Source organism: Chiloscyllium punctatum, chromosome 13 (genome assembly GCF_047496795.1).
Source record: "Chiloscyllium punctatum isolate Juve2018m chromosome 13, sChiPun1.3, whole genome shotgun sequence".
NCBI classification, from domain to species: domain Eukaryota; kingdom Metazoa; phylum Chordata; class Chondrichthyes; order Orectolobiformes; family Hemiscylliidae; genus Chiloscyllium; species Chiloscyllium punctatum.
Genome location: NC_092751.1, coordinates 109,855,778 through 109,868,428, shown reverse-complemented (window position 1 = coordinate 109,868,428; position 12,651 = coordinate 109,855,778). Strand labels below are relative to the sequence as shown.

Sequence of the window (12,651 nt, the reverse complement as noted above, 5' to 3'; positions counted from 1 at the left end):
CCCACACACCACCCCACACACACCACCCCCACACATACCCCCCACACACACCACCCCCCACACACCTCACACACACCACCCCCCACACACCTCACACACACACCCCCACACACACCACCCCCACACCCTCCCCCCACACACCACCCCCACACACCCCCACACACCACCCCACACACACCACCCCCACACATACCCCCCCCACACACCACCCCCCACACACCTCACACACACACCCACCCACACACCACCCTCACACCACCCCCCCTCACACCATCCCCCCCACACACACCACCCCCACACACCACCCCCCCACACACACACCATCCCCCCACACACCCCCCCACACCCCCCACACACACCCCCCACACACACCACCCCCACACCCATCACCCCCACACACACAGCCAGACATACACACAGACACAGATAGCCCCCTCACACACACACACACACACACACACAGAGACCCCCACAGAGACCCCCACACAGACAGACAGACGGACAGACAGACGGAGGGAGAGGCTCCAATCACGTGGCGCACGCTTTCCTCTGCAGTTCGCTCTGATGTCTGCGATCCTGTGCCAGGGAGCGCTGGCTCCTCTCGCTTCGCCTTTTCCTGTAGCCGAGCCTCCCTGCAGCCTGCCCGCTCCATGCTCGCTCTGATCTGCGGTGGCTCACTCTCTGTGTCTGGGGGGGGTGGCAGGTTAACCCCTTACCCCGAGTACAAACCGGGAAAACCATGGAAGTTCTGCCGGTCTGCGTCCTCGGTGTCTTGTCTTGGATTGTTGGCAGCGGCTTAGTGCGGGCAGATTCTATCATCCACATCGGTAAGGGGAGCGAGTCATGTCCGCGTTAGCACCGCACTGATGGGGGGGGGGGGGGGGGAGGAGGGAGGGTGTCTGTGAGGGGAAAACCAGGGGCCACAGCCTCCTGCTACCACCCTCCCCCCCCCGCCATACCCCACCCCGTTAGGATCCCGGGGCTGGAGACACTGGCACAGCCCCCGGGGGGAGACTGGCAGCGTGGGGTGCTCCCCCGGGGTGTGGGGTAGGGAGGGGGGAAACCGCCTTTCTGCCTGGGTACCGCCGGCAAAACCCCCAGAAACTTTCTACCTCCCAGTCAGAGCCCGCCAGCAGGTGTGAGTGTGAGAGAGTGTGTGTGTCTGAGTGTGTATCTGAGTGAGTGTGTATGTATGTGTTTGTGACTCTGTGTGTCTGAGTATGTGTGTGTGTGTGTGTGTCTGAGTGTATGTTTGTGTCTGTGTGTGTCTCAGTGTGTGTCTGAGTGAGAGTGTATCTGAGTGTGTGTCTGTGAGAGCATATGTGTGTGTGTATGTCTGTGAGAGTGTATGTGAGTGAGTGTGTGAGAGTGTATGTGTGAGTGAGCGTGTGTGTGTATGTGTATGAGTGAGTGTGTGTGAGTGTATGTGTGTGAGTGTGTGTGTGTATGTGAGTGAGTGTGTGTGTGTATGTGTGTGAGTGAGTGTGTGAGTGAGTGTGAGAGTGTATGTGTGAGTGAGTGTGTGTGTGTATGTGTGTGCCTGTGACAGTGTGTGTGTGTGTATGTATGTGAGTGCATGTGTGTGAGTGTATGTGTGAGTGAGTGTATGTGAGTGTGTGTGAGAGCGTATGTGTGTATAACAGTGTATGTGTGTGTGAGTGTATGTGTGTGAGTGTATGTGAGTGTGTGTGTGAGTGTATGTGAGTGTGTGTGTGTATGTGAGTGAGTGAGTGCGTGTGACAGTGTATGTGAGTGTATGTGTGTGTGAGTATGTATGAGAGTGTGTGTGAGTGTATGTGTGTGTATGTGAGTGTGTATGAGTGTATGTGTGAGTGTATGTGAGTGTGTGTGAGTGTGAGAGTGTATGTGAGTGTGTATGAGTGTGTGTGAGTGTATGTGTGTGTGTGTGGGAGTGTATGTGTGTGTGAGTGTATTTGTGTGTGAGTGTATGTGAGTGTGTGTGTGCAAGAGTGTGTGTGAGTGTGTGTGTATGTGTGTGTGAGTGTGTATGTGTGAGTGTATGTGAGTGTGCGTGTGAGTGTGTGTGTGAGTGTGTGTGTGAGTGTGTGTGTGTATGTGAGTGTGCGTGTGAGTGTGTGTGAGTGTATGTGAGTGTGTGTGTGTGAGTGTGTGTGTGTGTGTATGTGAGTGTGCGTGTGAGAGTGTGTGTGAGTGTATGTGAGTGCGTGTGAGTGTGTGTGTGAGTATGTGTGTGTGTGAGTATGTATGAGAGTGTGTGTGAGTGTATGTGTGTGTATGTGAGTGTGTATGAGTGTATGTGTGAGTGTATGTGAGTGTGCGTGTGAGTGTGTGTGTGTGTGTGTGAGTGTGTGTGTGTATGTGAGTGTGCGTGTGAGTGTGTATGTGAGTGTGTGTGTGTGAGTGTATGTGAGTGTGTGTGTGTGTGAGTGTGCATGTGTGTGTGTGTGTGAGTGTGTGTGAGTGTATGTGAGTGTGTGTGTGAGTGTGTGTGTGTGAGTGTATGTGAGTGTGTGTGAGTGTATGTGAGTGTGTGTGTGTGTGAGTGTGTGTGTGTGTGTATGTGTGAGTGTGTGTGAGTGTGTGTGAGTGTGTGTGTGAGTGTGAGTGTGTGTGAGTGTGTGTGTGAGTGTATGTGAGTGTGTGTGTGTGTGAGTGTGTGTGTGTGTGTATGTGTGAGTGTGTGTGAGTGTGTGTGAGTGTGTGTGTGAGTGTGAGTGTGTGTGAGTGTATGCACAATGCACAGCAGGAGCCGCAGGCAGAACCAGCTCTGTGCTGATAGTTTAGACGGAGCAGAAATCCTGCAGCAGCGGCAGTGACCAGCCTCAGGCACAGGAGGCCCCGCTCCGCTCCTGCTGCTTCTGCAACAGAAAGACTGACCGAGAGCGCCGAGCTGTAATGATCCCGACACACACACACACAGACACACACACAGACACAGACACACAGACACACACGCAGACACACACACAGACACAGACACACAGACACACACACAGACACACAGACACAGACACACACACAGACACACAGACACACAGACAGACACAGACACAGACACACACAGACACACAAACAGAGACACACAGACACACATAGACACACACAGACATACAGAGGCACACACAGACACACACAGGCGCACACACAGGCACACTCACAGATACACAGGCACACACACAGACACATACAGAGACACACAGACACACAGAGACACACACAGACATACAGAGACACACAGACATACAGACACACACACACACACACACAGGCACACACACACAGACACACACAGACCCACACACAGAGCCACATACAGACAAACAGAGACACACACAGGTACACACACACAGATGCATAGAACACACACAGACACACACAGAGGCACACACACAGACACACACACACACAGACACCCACACAGACCCTCCCACACACACAGGCACGCCCACACACAGGCAAACTCAGGCACACACACACAAACACAGATCCACACATATAATCATACAGACATGCACACACAGACCCACACACAGAGATGCATACAGACTCACACAGACACACACACACTAACACACAGAGACACACACAGAGACCCTCCCATACAAATACGCAGAGACACATACAGACCCAAACATAAACACAGAGATGCACACACACCGCCCCACACACAGACCCACACACAGACCCAAATACACAAACATAGAGACACACAGACTCACACATACACAAACATGCAGAGACACACATAGACTGACACACATGCACACACACAGACCCACACACTCAAACATACAGAGACACACACAAACACACAGAGACACACTGTCACACAGAGACATACACATGGACCCACACACACAAATGTACAGAGATACACACACGAACCCACACACTCAAAGACACAGTCACACAGAGACAGCACACACAGTTAGACACATTCACAGAAACACACATAGGCACAAACAGACACAGACACACACAGACAGACACAGAGATAGATATACACACAGACAGGTACACAGACACACACAGACACACAGACACATACACAGATATATATATATACATACAGACTAACACACACATACAGACATACACAGATAGACACAGACACACACGGATACACACACACAGACACAGAGACACACAGAGACACAGATATATACAAACAGACAGCGGGCCATCGCAGTGTGCCTGGGAGCCGGAGTCTTGCCTCCAGCTGCATATAGACCCCCCCCCCCCCCCCGCAGCGCTGAGTCCAACAGCCCATTCCCTGCGGCCCCTTACCCAGTGAGCGCGCCTCATTATGATACCGAACAGATCGGATCACCGTTTCCCCATTTACAATTTCAATGCCTTTGACTGGGAACATGATCTCTAAGAGTGAAATGTGCAGCGCATTGGGAGAGTGTACTGGCCTGAATTGCCCCTTCAGAAGGCCAGCAGATATGACGGGCCGACTGACCGCCTCCTGTCATGTAACTGTTCTGTGATTGAGTATTACACAGGCCTGGACTGTACAGGACCTCAGTATGCAGCCCCTGACACTATAGAACACTCACGGAGGCTTGCTCCGTGCAAGATAAAACTCCCCGGGCCGGGTTTGTGCAGGACCCTGCCATGTGGGGAGGGTGGGGGAGTCTGCTGTATCTACACAGACCCGGGCTTCACACCGTCCGGAGAAACCAATTATTGGGTAAAAGGTTGCAATGTCAACAACTGCTCGGCTCTGTAATTCTTTGTAATTCCTTTTTGTTTGGAAGAAAAAAGTTAAATCGCCGGGACACTGTTCTATTTGTCCAATACATATGTTGATGTCAGAGAGTTACTGAGAAGCGCTAGTCCTGTATCGGTGAGGATTCTCAGTGAGGCTAAACGGGAAAAACTCAGAGTGTGGCTCTTCACCACAACGTCATCAAACCCTAGGCCATGTGTTCTGTCCCTCTCAAAGTTGATGACAATAATCTCTCACCGGGGCACTGGTTTCAGGATCTATTTCACTGTTTTCAGGATCTCTTACAGTGACAATGAAGGTGTACTAACGGGCTGTTGTTGCTGTGATTACTGTGACAATGTGAATTGTTTCCTGTTGTCTCTGAGTGTACCCAATGCTCAGGTTGTTTCAGGCTCCGGAGTGGACAGCTCCCTGGTGCTGAAATGATTCGCGTTTGCTGGTTCAGGTTCGGGGATGCTAACGCCTCGCTTTAATAATTTCTGCATTTTTCAGTTCACCTGTTTTAATTCTCATGGGACAAAGGCTTGCAGTAAATAGGAACCTGTGGTTTCAGCTCCCCCTCCCCTTTCTCTCCCGCAGGAGCAATCTTTGAGGAAAGTGCAGCTAAGGATGATGAAGTTTTCCAACTGGCAGTCTCAGATCTCAGTCTCAATGACGACATTTTACAAAGCGAAAAAATAACATACTCCATCAAATTTGTTGAGGCGAATAATCCTTTTCAGACGGTTCAGGAAGGTAAGTGGAAACGCGAACAATGAAACTAAACTCAAAATACCATTCGCCCTTCTGCCCCAGGTTCACACTCTAACCCAGGCCTTCAAGTTGCCCTCAGCTGGAAGTTACTCGCGCTCTAGAGATGCGGGTCTCCCTGGACAAGATGAGTGAGGAGCTCTCCCTGGAGTCTCTCAGTTCTCTCAGACAGAGCCGGTGCCCAGTGTTAGCCGGTGGTGGGCGCTGTCTGATAAGGAATGAATTGAGCTGGGAGGCTGCTCTGTCGAATTGTGGGACTGTTCTGGAGCCAATGCATTAGCCCGTTTTGCACCTTCCGAGATGTCCACTGCGCCAGACTCTGGCGGCCTCGAACAGTGGGGTAGATCCTGGCCAGGGCTGGAACCTGTCGCTTTCCTGTTTATCTCACATTAAACCCCCTCCTTCCGGATTCGCTGGAGAGATTGATGTGCTGTTTTCAAAGCAATAACCCGGAGGAAGGGTTTTGCTGTTTATTTTTACATTCTTAAATCGAATGCGATGCATTTTGACTGTTACACACGTTCCTGAGACCCGTTCCCAAGTTTCCCTCGTCCCACAGGAGCCACAAGGGTACACAAGAAAGTCACTGGCAGATAATTCTCCCCCGAATTCCCCCCTTTTTTTAACTTAATTTGTAGGGTTGCTGTGCCGCCTCGCATTGCAGCCCAGAGCAATGTGAGCACTGAAGGGGAACTGTTTTCTCAAACTTGAATCAATCATTTACCGTGTAGGATGTAGTTACCTTTGGAACAGTTTACATTTGCAGATTGCCTGGTGAATATTGACAAGCTGTACACAATGTTGGAACTATAACTGAATATAATTTCATCATCCTTTTGGCACATTTATATATTCTGTTTTGTTGAACTGCTTGGTATTATTCGAGAAGATAGTTGTGTGAGTTAACAGAACCAAAAGCTTTGTGGACTCAGTTACAGGAGCAGACGTTGTTGTGTCAATCCATTGTGGTTGTTAATCACTCCCCTATGAATGTGGCCAAGCAGTGTCCCAACATTGATAAGAGTCATGTCTTTTAGCACTAACTGCAATTGGAGAGAGTTACCTGTTGCACAAGATTTGCTCACGTGGAACTACTTTATCACATGGTGTTAGCTAAGGCTAAGTTTTACAAGGCAATGTATCCTACAAAATATTGCCAACTTCATATTTTAGAGAAAAGACAGTGGCCCCTTCTGTGATATTGCAGCATCTAACTGCTTGCTGAATAATTCCTGAGTTCCTACCTTCAGAAATCCTATGAGAATCTTTTCCGATATTAATCCCTCTTTGTGAGGAAATGTTTCCTGACATCATTCCTCAACTTGCTTTTTTTATTTCTGGTTTGTGCCTTGGTTTTTATTTAATGCTGCTATTATATTTTAATTTCTAATTATATTCCTATTGTATCTGTTTCTTATCAGTGAAGTGAAAAATTGTACTTGTTTTGATAACTGACTGCACACATATTGCAATGTGTCTGAAATGGCAGTGATACATTGTGACAAGGAACACTTCCCACCAGACCCACGCCATGTCATGGGCTTAGGCTGGAGTTGTCTCTGAGTGACCTTATCAATATATTTGCCTGTGAGTGACCAAATCAGTTTAATGGACAATTGACTAATGGACAATATTGATGGTGTTGAATTCAGTATGAATTTTAATTGAAATGACACTTAAACTGTGGAGTATACCAGTCCAAGAGAATAGACAAGCCCAGATTTAGAAAACATCATGATGAAACTTTAGGAACAGATTCTTTCCCCAGATAGTTCAACTGAAAAAGATAACAATGAGCAGTTGCTGATTGGAGAGAACGTTATTTGAAGCATGCTTGGTTCATTGGGATCCCATAACACATGTCTAATGCAGGAATATAACATTATTGGGAACACTCTGGTCAGGTCTTTCATAGTCAACACTATCACCAGGATGTTCTTGACTGTTAAACAAATGCACAATTTCACCTACAATTTCAGTTCCTGCACTGTGTTCCTGAACAGTAAAATTGGTTAATGTAATATTTTATATAATTGTCAATGTAATTTTTATAAAGCATTTATTGTTACTATAAGAAGCAGAAGCAGAATGAGTAACCTGCTTCCTCACTGGACAGGGAATGGCAGGTGAGTATTTGCAATCAGGAAAGCTATGAATATGGACAAATAGAATTTGAGGAGCCCTCTTGTTTGTTTGAACAGACATCTTATTGCCAGTTCTTACTTACTTAGCTTAGTGGGAATATTGCAGTGGCATCTCTGACCAAAGGAACTGATATAATTCAGAATTAACTATACATCTTCCAACAGTGAGATTTATTCATTCATTTCTGTTGTGTATTTTATTTACAGAAGAAGTTTGGGAATAAATTTGCACTAACAGGTTTTTTCTTAGAATGTTGTCAACTTTCACATGATAATTAAACAATCCAAAGAAACAATTTTGTTCATCTTTTTCCAGCAGCTTTTTGTAGTCTTCATGTTTTCATGCAATGCTTAACATCTGATCCCTGGTTCCAGTAATTAAGTAATGACCAGAGTGAATGTTTGCATTCAATTTGGTTGCACGTCAGCTGAAGTGAAAACAGCAATTTTGAACCTGAACAGTATTTGCACTTCTTTTGTAAGATGGGTACAAGAAACAGATATGTTTCTGTGTTGCATTGCCTGTATTTGCTGAAATCAGCCACCTCTTCAGAATGGCAGCTCTAATTAGATTCTGCCTACATTTCTCAAGGTTCCAAACATTAATGCATATTCACACAAAATGTTAATTTCTCCAATGCCTCCATAGCTATATATCTTATATACATAACGCTGCTCTTCTTGCACAGATATCCATGACCAGGGTCTTCAATGACTCTTGTTCTTCTAGCATATTAGATTTAAATATCTTATTCTTAAATTCCTCCAGGCTATTGTTCCACCTTCTTCATCAATCTCCTTCTGCTCTCATTCCCAACTCAGATATCAGTTCCTCTTTCACTCATTCACTTTTCCATTTACCATTTGCATCAGAATCTATAGTTTTTACATCTCCACGTTTCTGTTTCCCAGTTCCAATCCTACTATTTTTTGCTCTGTCCTCCAAAGCCTATCTTTTTCACTTTCCTTTAATCCCGGCCTCAAATACGTTGCTTATTTATTGCACACTTTCCCAGTGCTGATCCTGTAAAGCACAGTGGGATGCTTTGTTCTGTGAAAGGTTCTTTATAAATGAAAGATATTATTGTCAACTGTGTTTGAAGAATAGCTTCCTATTAAATGCTGTGGATCTCACCTTATTGTTTTGTCTGATAGGTAGTGGTGATTACAATATAATATCCAATGGACAATATTGGCTGTGTCTAATGGATTCAGTTGAAGGCAGCAGAATGACGTTTCTGCGGTATTCTTATTGCATTCTGGATGCTGCATTATTTAATGTCACATAAAAGAAGTGATTAAGCAGCTGTTGAAACCACTTGCGTTGGCTGCTTGGACATGGTCAGGACTAGGCAGGCAATCATTAAGCTTTCACATTTCGTCATATTTGTCTTTTGCAAGGAAAACCATAGGCCAATAGCCTTAATACATCCAGCACATCATAGAGAGTGTCTGCCTACATACAAAATACATCTCAGAATATATTGTTCTTTGTAAGAAGTTCAAATTCATGTTTTTGGTGTCATGGAGATTTTTCCTGTCATATTAAGGAGTAAAAGGATTAATCTTATAGTAAGTTGGTGTTATAGAAAATAACATTTCATCTATAATAAAAATTCTGATCTCCCAAGTATTTGAAATATATGACACTGTGAAATTACATATAAATCTGACCCTAACTCAGTAACTTTGACACCCTGACTTATCTTGAATATGTAACAATCTGTCTTAGAAGCTCCTAAAACTTCTCGAGAGAAAGAATTCCAGATTTCACAAACTTTTCTGTGAAGAAGGTGCCTTGATTCATCTCCTAAATGGCCGAGCTCCAGCTGTAACATTATGCTCTTGATTCTTAATTTTCCTGACAGACGAGATAATTTTAGGCCTAACTCCAATGTATTTGTTGCCTTGGAGATACACTGAGATAATATGCCAGTTGCTATTTGGGCTTTAAAATGTCTCCTCCCTTGCCTCAAGTTCAGACTCTGTCTCTCTGTAACTACTGTACTCTCAAGTTTGAATTGATTGCACAGTGAAAGCAGAGAGCAGAAACACAGACTCAAACACAAAATAATTGAACACTTTGTTTACTTCCCCCTTGTAAAGTGAAAGGTGCTGTATCAAATTAAATCATCCTAAACAATAAACAATAAATAAACGGAGTCATTACTTAGAGTTTGAGTTGTTGATTTGCTCTAAATTCAGAGATAACCTTTGAGATATGAAGATCTCTGTTGACGGCACTGAGATTGGCCAACTTGAGGTTGTGGTTCTGTGTTATCAGATGAGCGTGTGCCATTGAATGCATGAGGGACTTGACCTCAGAGCTGTCCCAATGCAAACCATTAGAGATAGACAGAGGTCAATGGCCAGGTATTGAGATGGTCAACAATGCAGTCAGTGCTTGATGATCAATACTAAAAGTGAACTTTCTACAACAGATGTATATCTACGAAAACTCATTAATATCATTGCAGACTATTGCTTCCTGGTTTCCAGTAGAGCATTTGTGCTCGTATCCTGACAACAGGTGTAAGCATAAGTGATTAGGTCTTTGTCTATTTGGTGTCCTGTACAGCTCTGTGCATTTCCTGACTCATTTGTTAAGTTGCATGTTTCTGCAAGTGAGTTGAGATGCATGACAACTGCCAGAAATGCATTTTGCCTGTAATGTGTGAAACAGTTTGCTGTGATATTGTCCATTCCTGTTGTCCATCTTTGCACAGTTGTTTTAGAAGAGGCCCCATGATCTCTGTGTGCTGAAGATCAAGCTGTGATAAAAACTGGTTGTACTGATAAATGATGTAGACTGTTTCACGTTAGGTGGGATTGAAAGCATATGAATAACTTTGTCATTGTCATGCTCAGTTTTCAGACCAACTGCTGTTCCTCTGTTCCTGCTGAAATTCATCTCATTACTGTCAATGTGCATTTTTCTGTGTTGAGCATCAAATTACATTGTCTGAGTTGAGTGAGCACCACTGATAATACCTGACCATATTCTATTTTATTTCTTCCATGGACAACACATTGTCAAGTAGGTTGAAAATCCCCTAAACATCTGACAAGGTAGAAAACTGATCTTTAGGAACACTGTGTGTATGGAACATTGTCTACAGTGAGTACTGTAGTACTGAAACCTATCTTTCTGAGGAACCAACGATATGGCGTTTGCTCCATTAATAGTATCTGGAGATTACTTTGTCAACATGTCAAGTTCCTTGAAGACTAGAGTCATGAAATAATATTGACAGTGTTTGGATCACAGGAAATAGATACTTTTGTGGAATAAACTGACCATAAGGCAGTCAACAAAGAGTAGTGTAAATTCACTATTTTTGCATCTTGCAATGATATCAATTAATTCACTCAATGATACCATCTACTTCAGTCATTTCAAATTCTTTAACATGTCAACATGGATTGAAAATAGGAATTATCTCAAATTTTGTGAAACTGGTGGAATTGATGTGTTGACATGATTATCCCTTAATTTTCTCAATTTGAGCAAATAAAGAAGGATATGTGTGTACAATATATTTTTGAACATGTCAATGATGGCATCATTGTAGAATCCCTCCATAGAATCCCTGTAGAATCCTTGAGTTTTAAAGTTTGAACCCAAGCCTGTCAAGGTTTACTGTCGTTAGGCTTCTGCCTTTGGCTACACAGAACACGATCCTGTCTAGGATTACATTTTTTGTAACACCGTGAACTACAGTCATTCCCAAAACTGGAATAATTGAGACATTGAAAAGCTCTGTCTCTGGAATTAGAATAAGTTATGAAAAATAATTATGGTAGAGTTTGTCATTCAACAACAACATTGATAAAAAGCGATTTTGAGATACCTGTGATCTTGACTGAACATTCTTTAAAATGACTTGGTGCTTTCTCATCCAGGATGGCATAAAGATGACATGTGCCATGTTCAGGAACAGAGTCCTACATATGGCAAAGTGATGAAGTTCCTTTCTCAGACTTGCTGGCTTTTAAATGATGGTTTGACTTTAAGAATGGGCTATGTTTTCTTGTGAGCTTGATGTGGCATTGTGAACTGATTTGAGCTTGGCCTTGTGTCTAAGATTATCTGACTGTGATGGGTCATGTGACTCCTGCTCTCTCTTTATCTGTAGCTCTTGCACTCGAGTTGGTTGGCCAATCAGTGTCTTGAATCTGAGAGAGCATTTCTGTGTAACCTCTTTCAATTGAACATGACAGACTTAATTTGGACTGTGAAGGTTGTGGCTTTTCCCACTGTTAAATCATTGTCCTCCATGAGGAGCTGTTCTGCAGGTCATGAAATTCAAGTCTTTTCTATGAATTGGTCATGAATTAATTTGTTGTTGGTGTGTGAAATTTATACGCCGAAGCTCATTGCTACAGCACTGCCCTGTGTTGATTTACAGGCTCACAGTATCTTGGTCAATCATCAGACTTTTCTTTGGCCTGAGTTATTTGTCAAAAGCAATTGCTGCTGTATGAAACATTTATATCCTGTTTGAGCTGTTTAAGTATTCACTGGCTTTCTACTGCAGAAAAATGAATGTGCATTTCCTCCTTGTGGGGCGTTGCTACATCTGGAACTGTCTATTCCCGTGATGCACAAGTGCACATTGTACTCCAAAATCGATTGATCTCATGGAATGGGTGGATCCTGCTTTTTTGCCAATATTTGCCAATATTGTAACCCCATTAATGTTGAGGAGCTATACAGACATAGAGCAGCAGACTTTGTCCTCACATACCCACCCCTCTGAAATGGATCATGCTAAGGATTCCACAAGGATGAAGAATGACATTGCTTGTGATTATGAAGGTCTAACTGCTGGCTGATGCATTTGGACAAATGCATTGTGTGAAATTTCTTTTTCCATTCTGTTAATGATGACATCAATGCATTTCACAATATTTCTGTGGCCTGTATTAACACAGGTGGTCATTGGAAAAATGTTATTAATAGTGGGAACATAATTCTCCATTTGAAATGTTATAGACTAGGCCAAACTAATCAAAACATTCTTAAGTAGGCAGCCCAGA

The 12,651-nt window shown here is 44.1% G+C and overlaps 1 protein-coding gene across 3 annotated transcripts in view; it reads left to right on the top strand.

Moving 5' to 3' along the window:
• The first annotated feature begins 544 nt into the window (after positions 1 to 544).
• Positions 545 to 12,651, top strand: part of LOC140484767 (glutamate receptor ionotropic, delta-1-like) — an 843,252-nt gene continuing 831,145 nt past the window's right edge. For 2 of the 3 annotated variants that reach the window (XM_072583588.1, XM_072583590.1), the window contains exons 1-2: positions 545 to 827; positions 5,297 to 5,452. In XM_072583588.1, coding sequence (XP_072439689.1) covers positions 740 to 827; positions 5,297 to 5,452 — 244 coding nt within the window. In that variant the 5' untranslated portion in view covers positions 545 to 739. The remainder of the gene's footprint in view (positions 828 to 5,296; positions 5,453 to 12,651) is intronic. The other variant, XM_072583587.1, reaches the window with a different exon arrangement.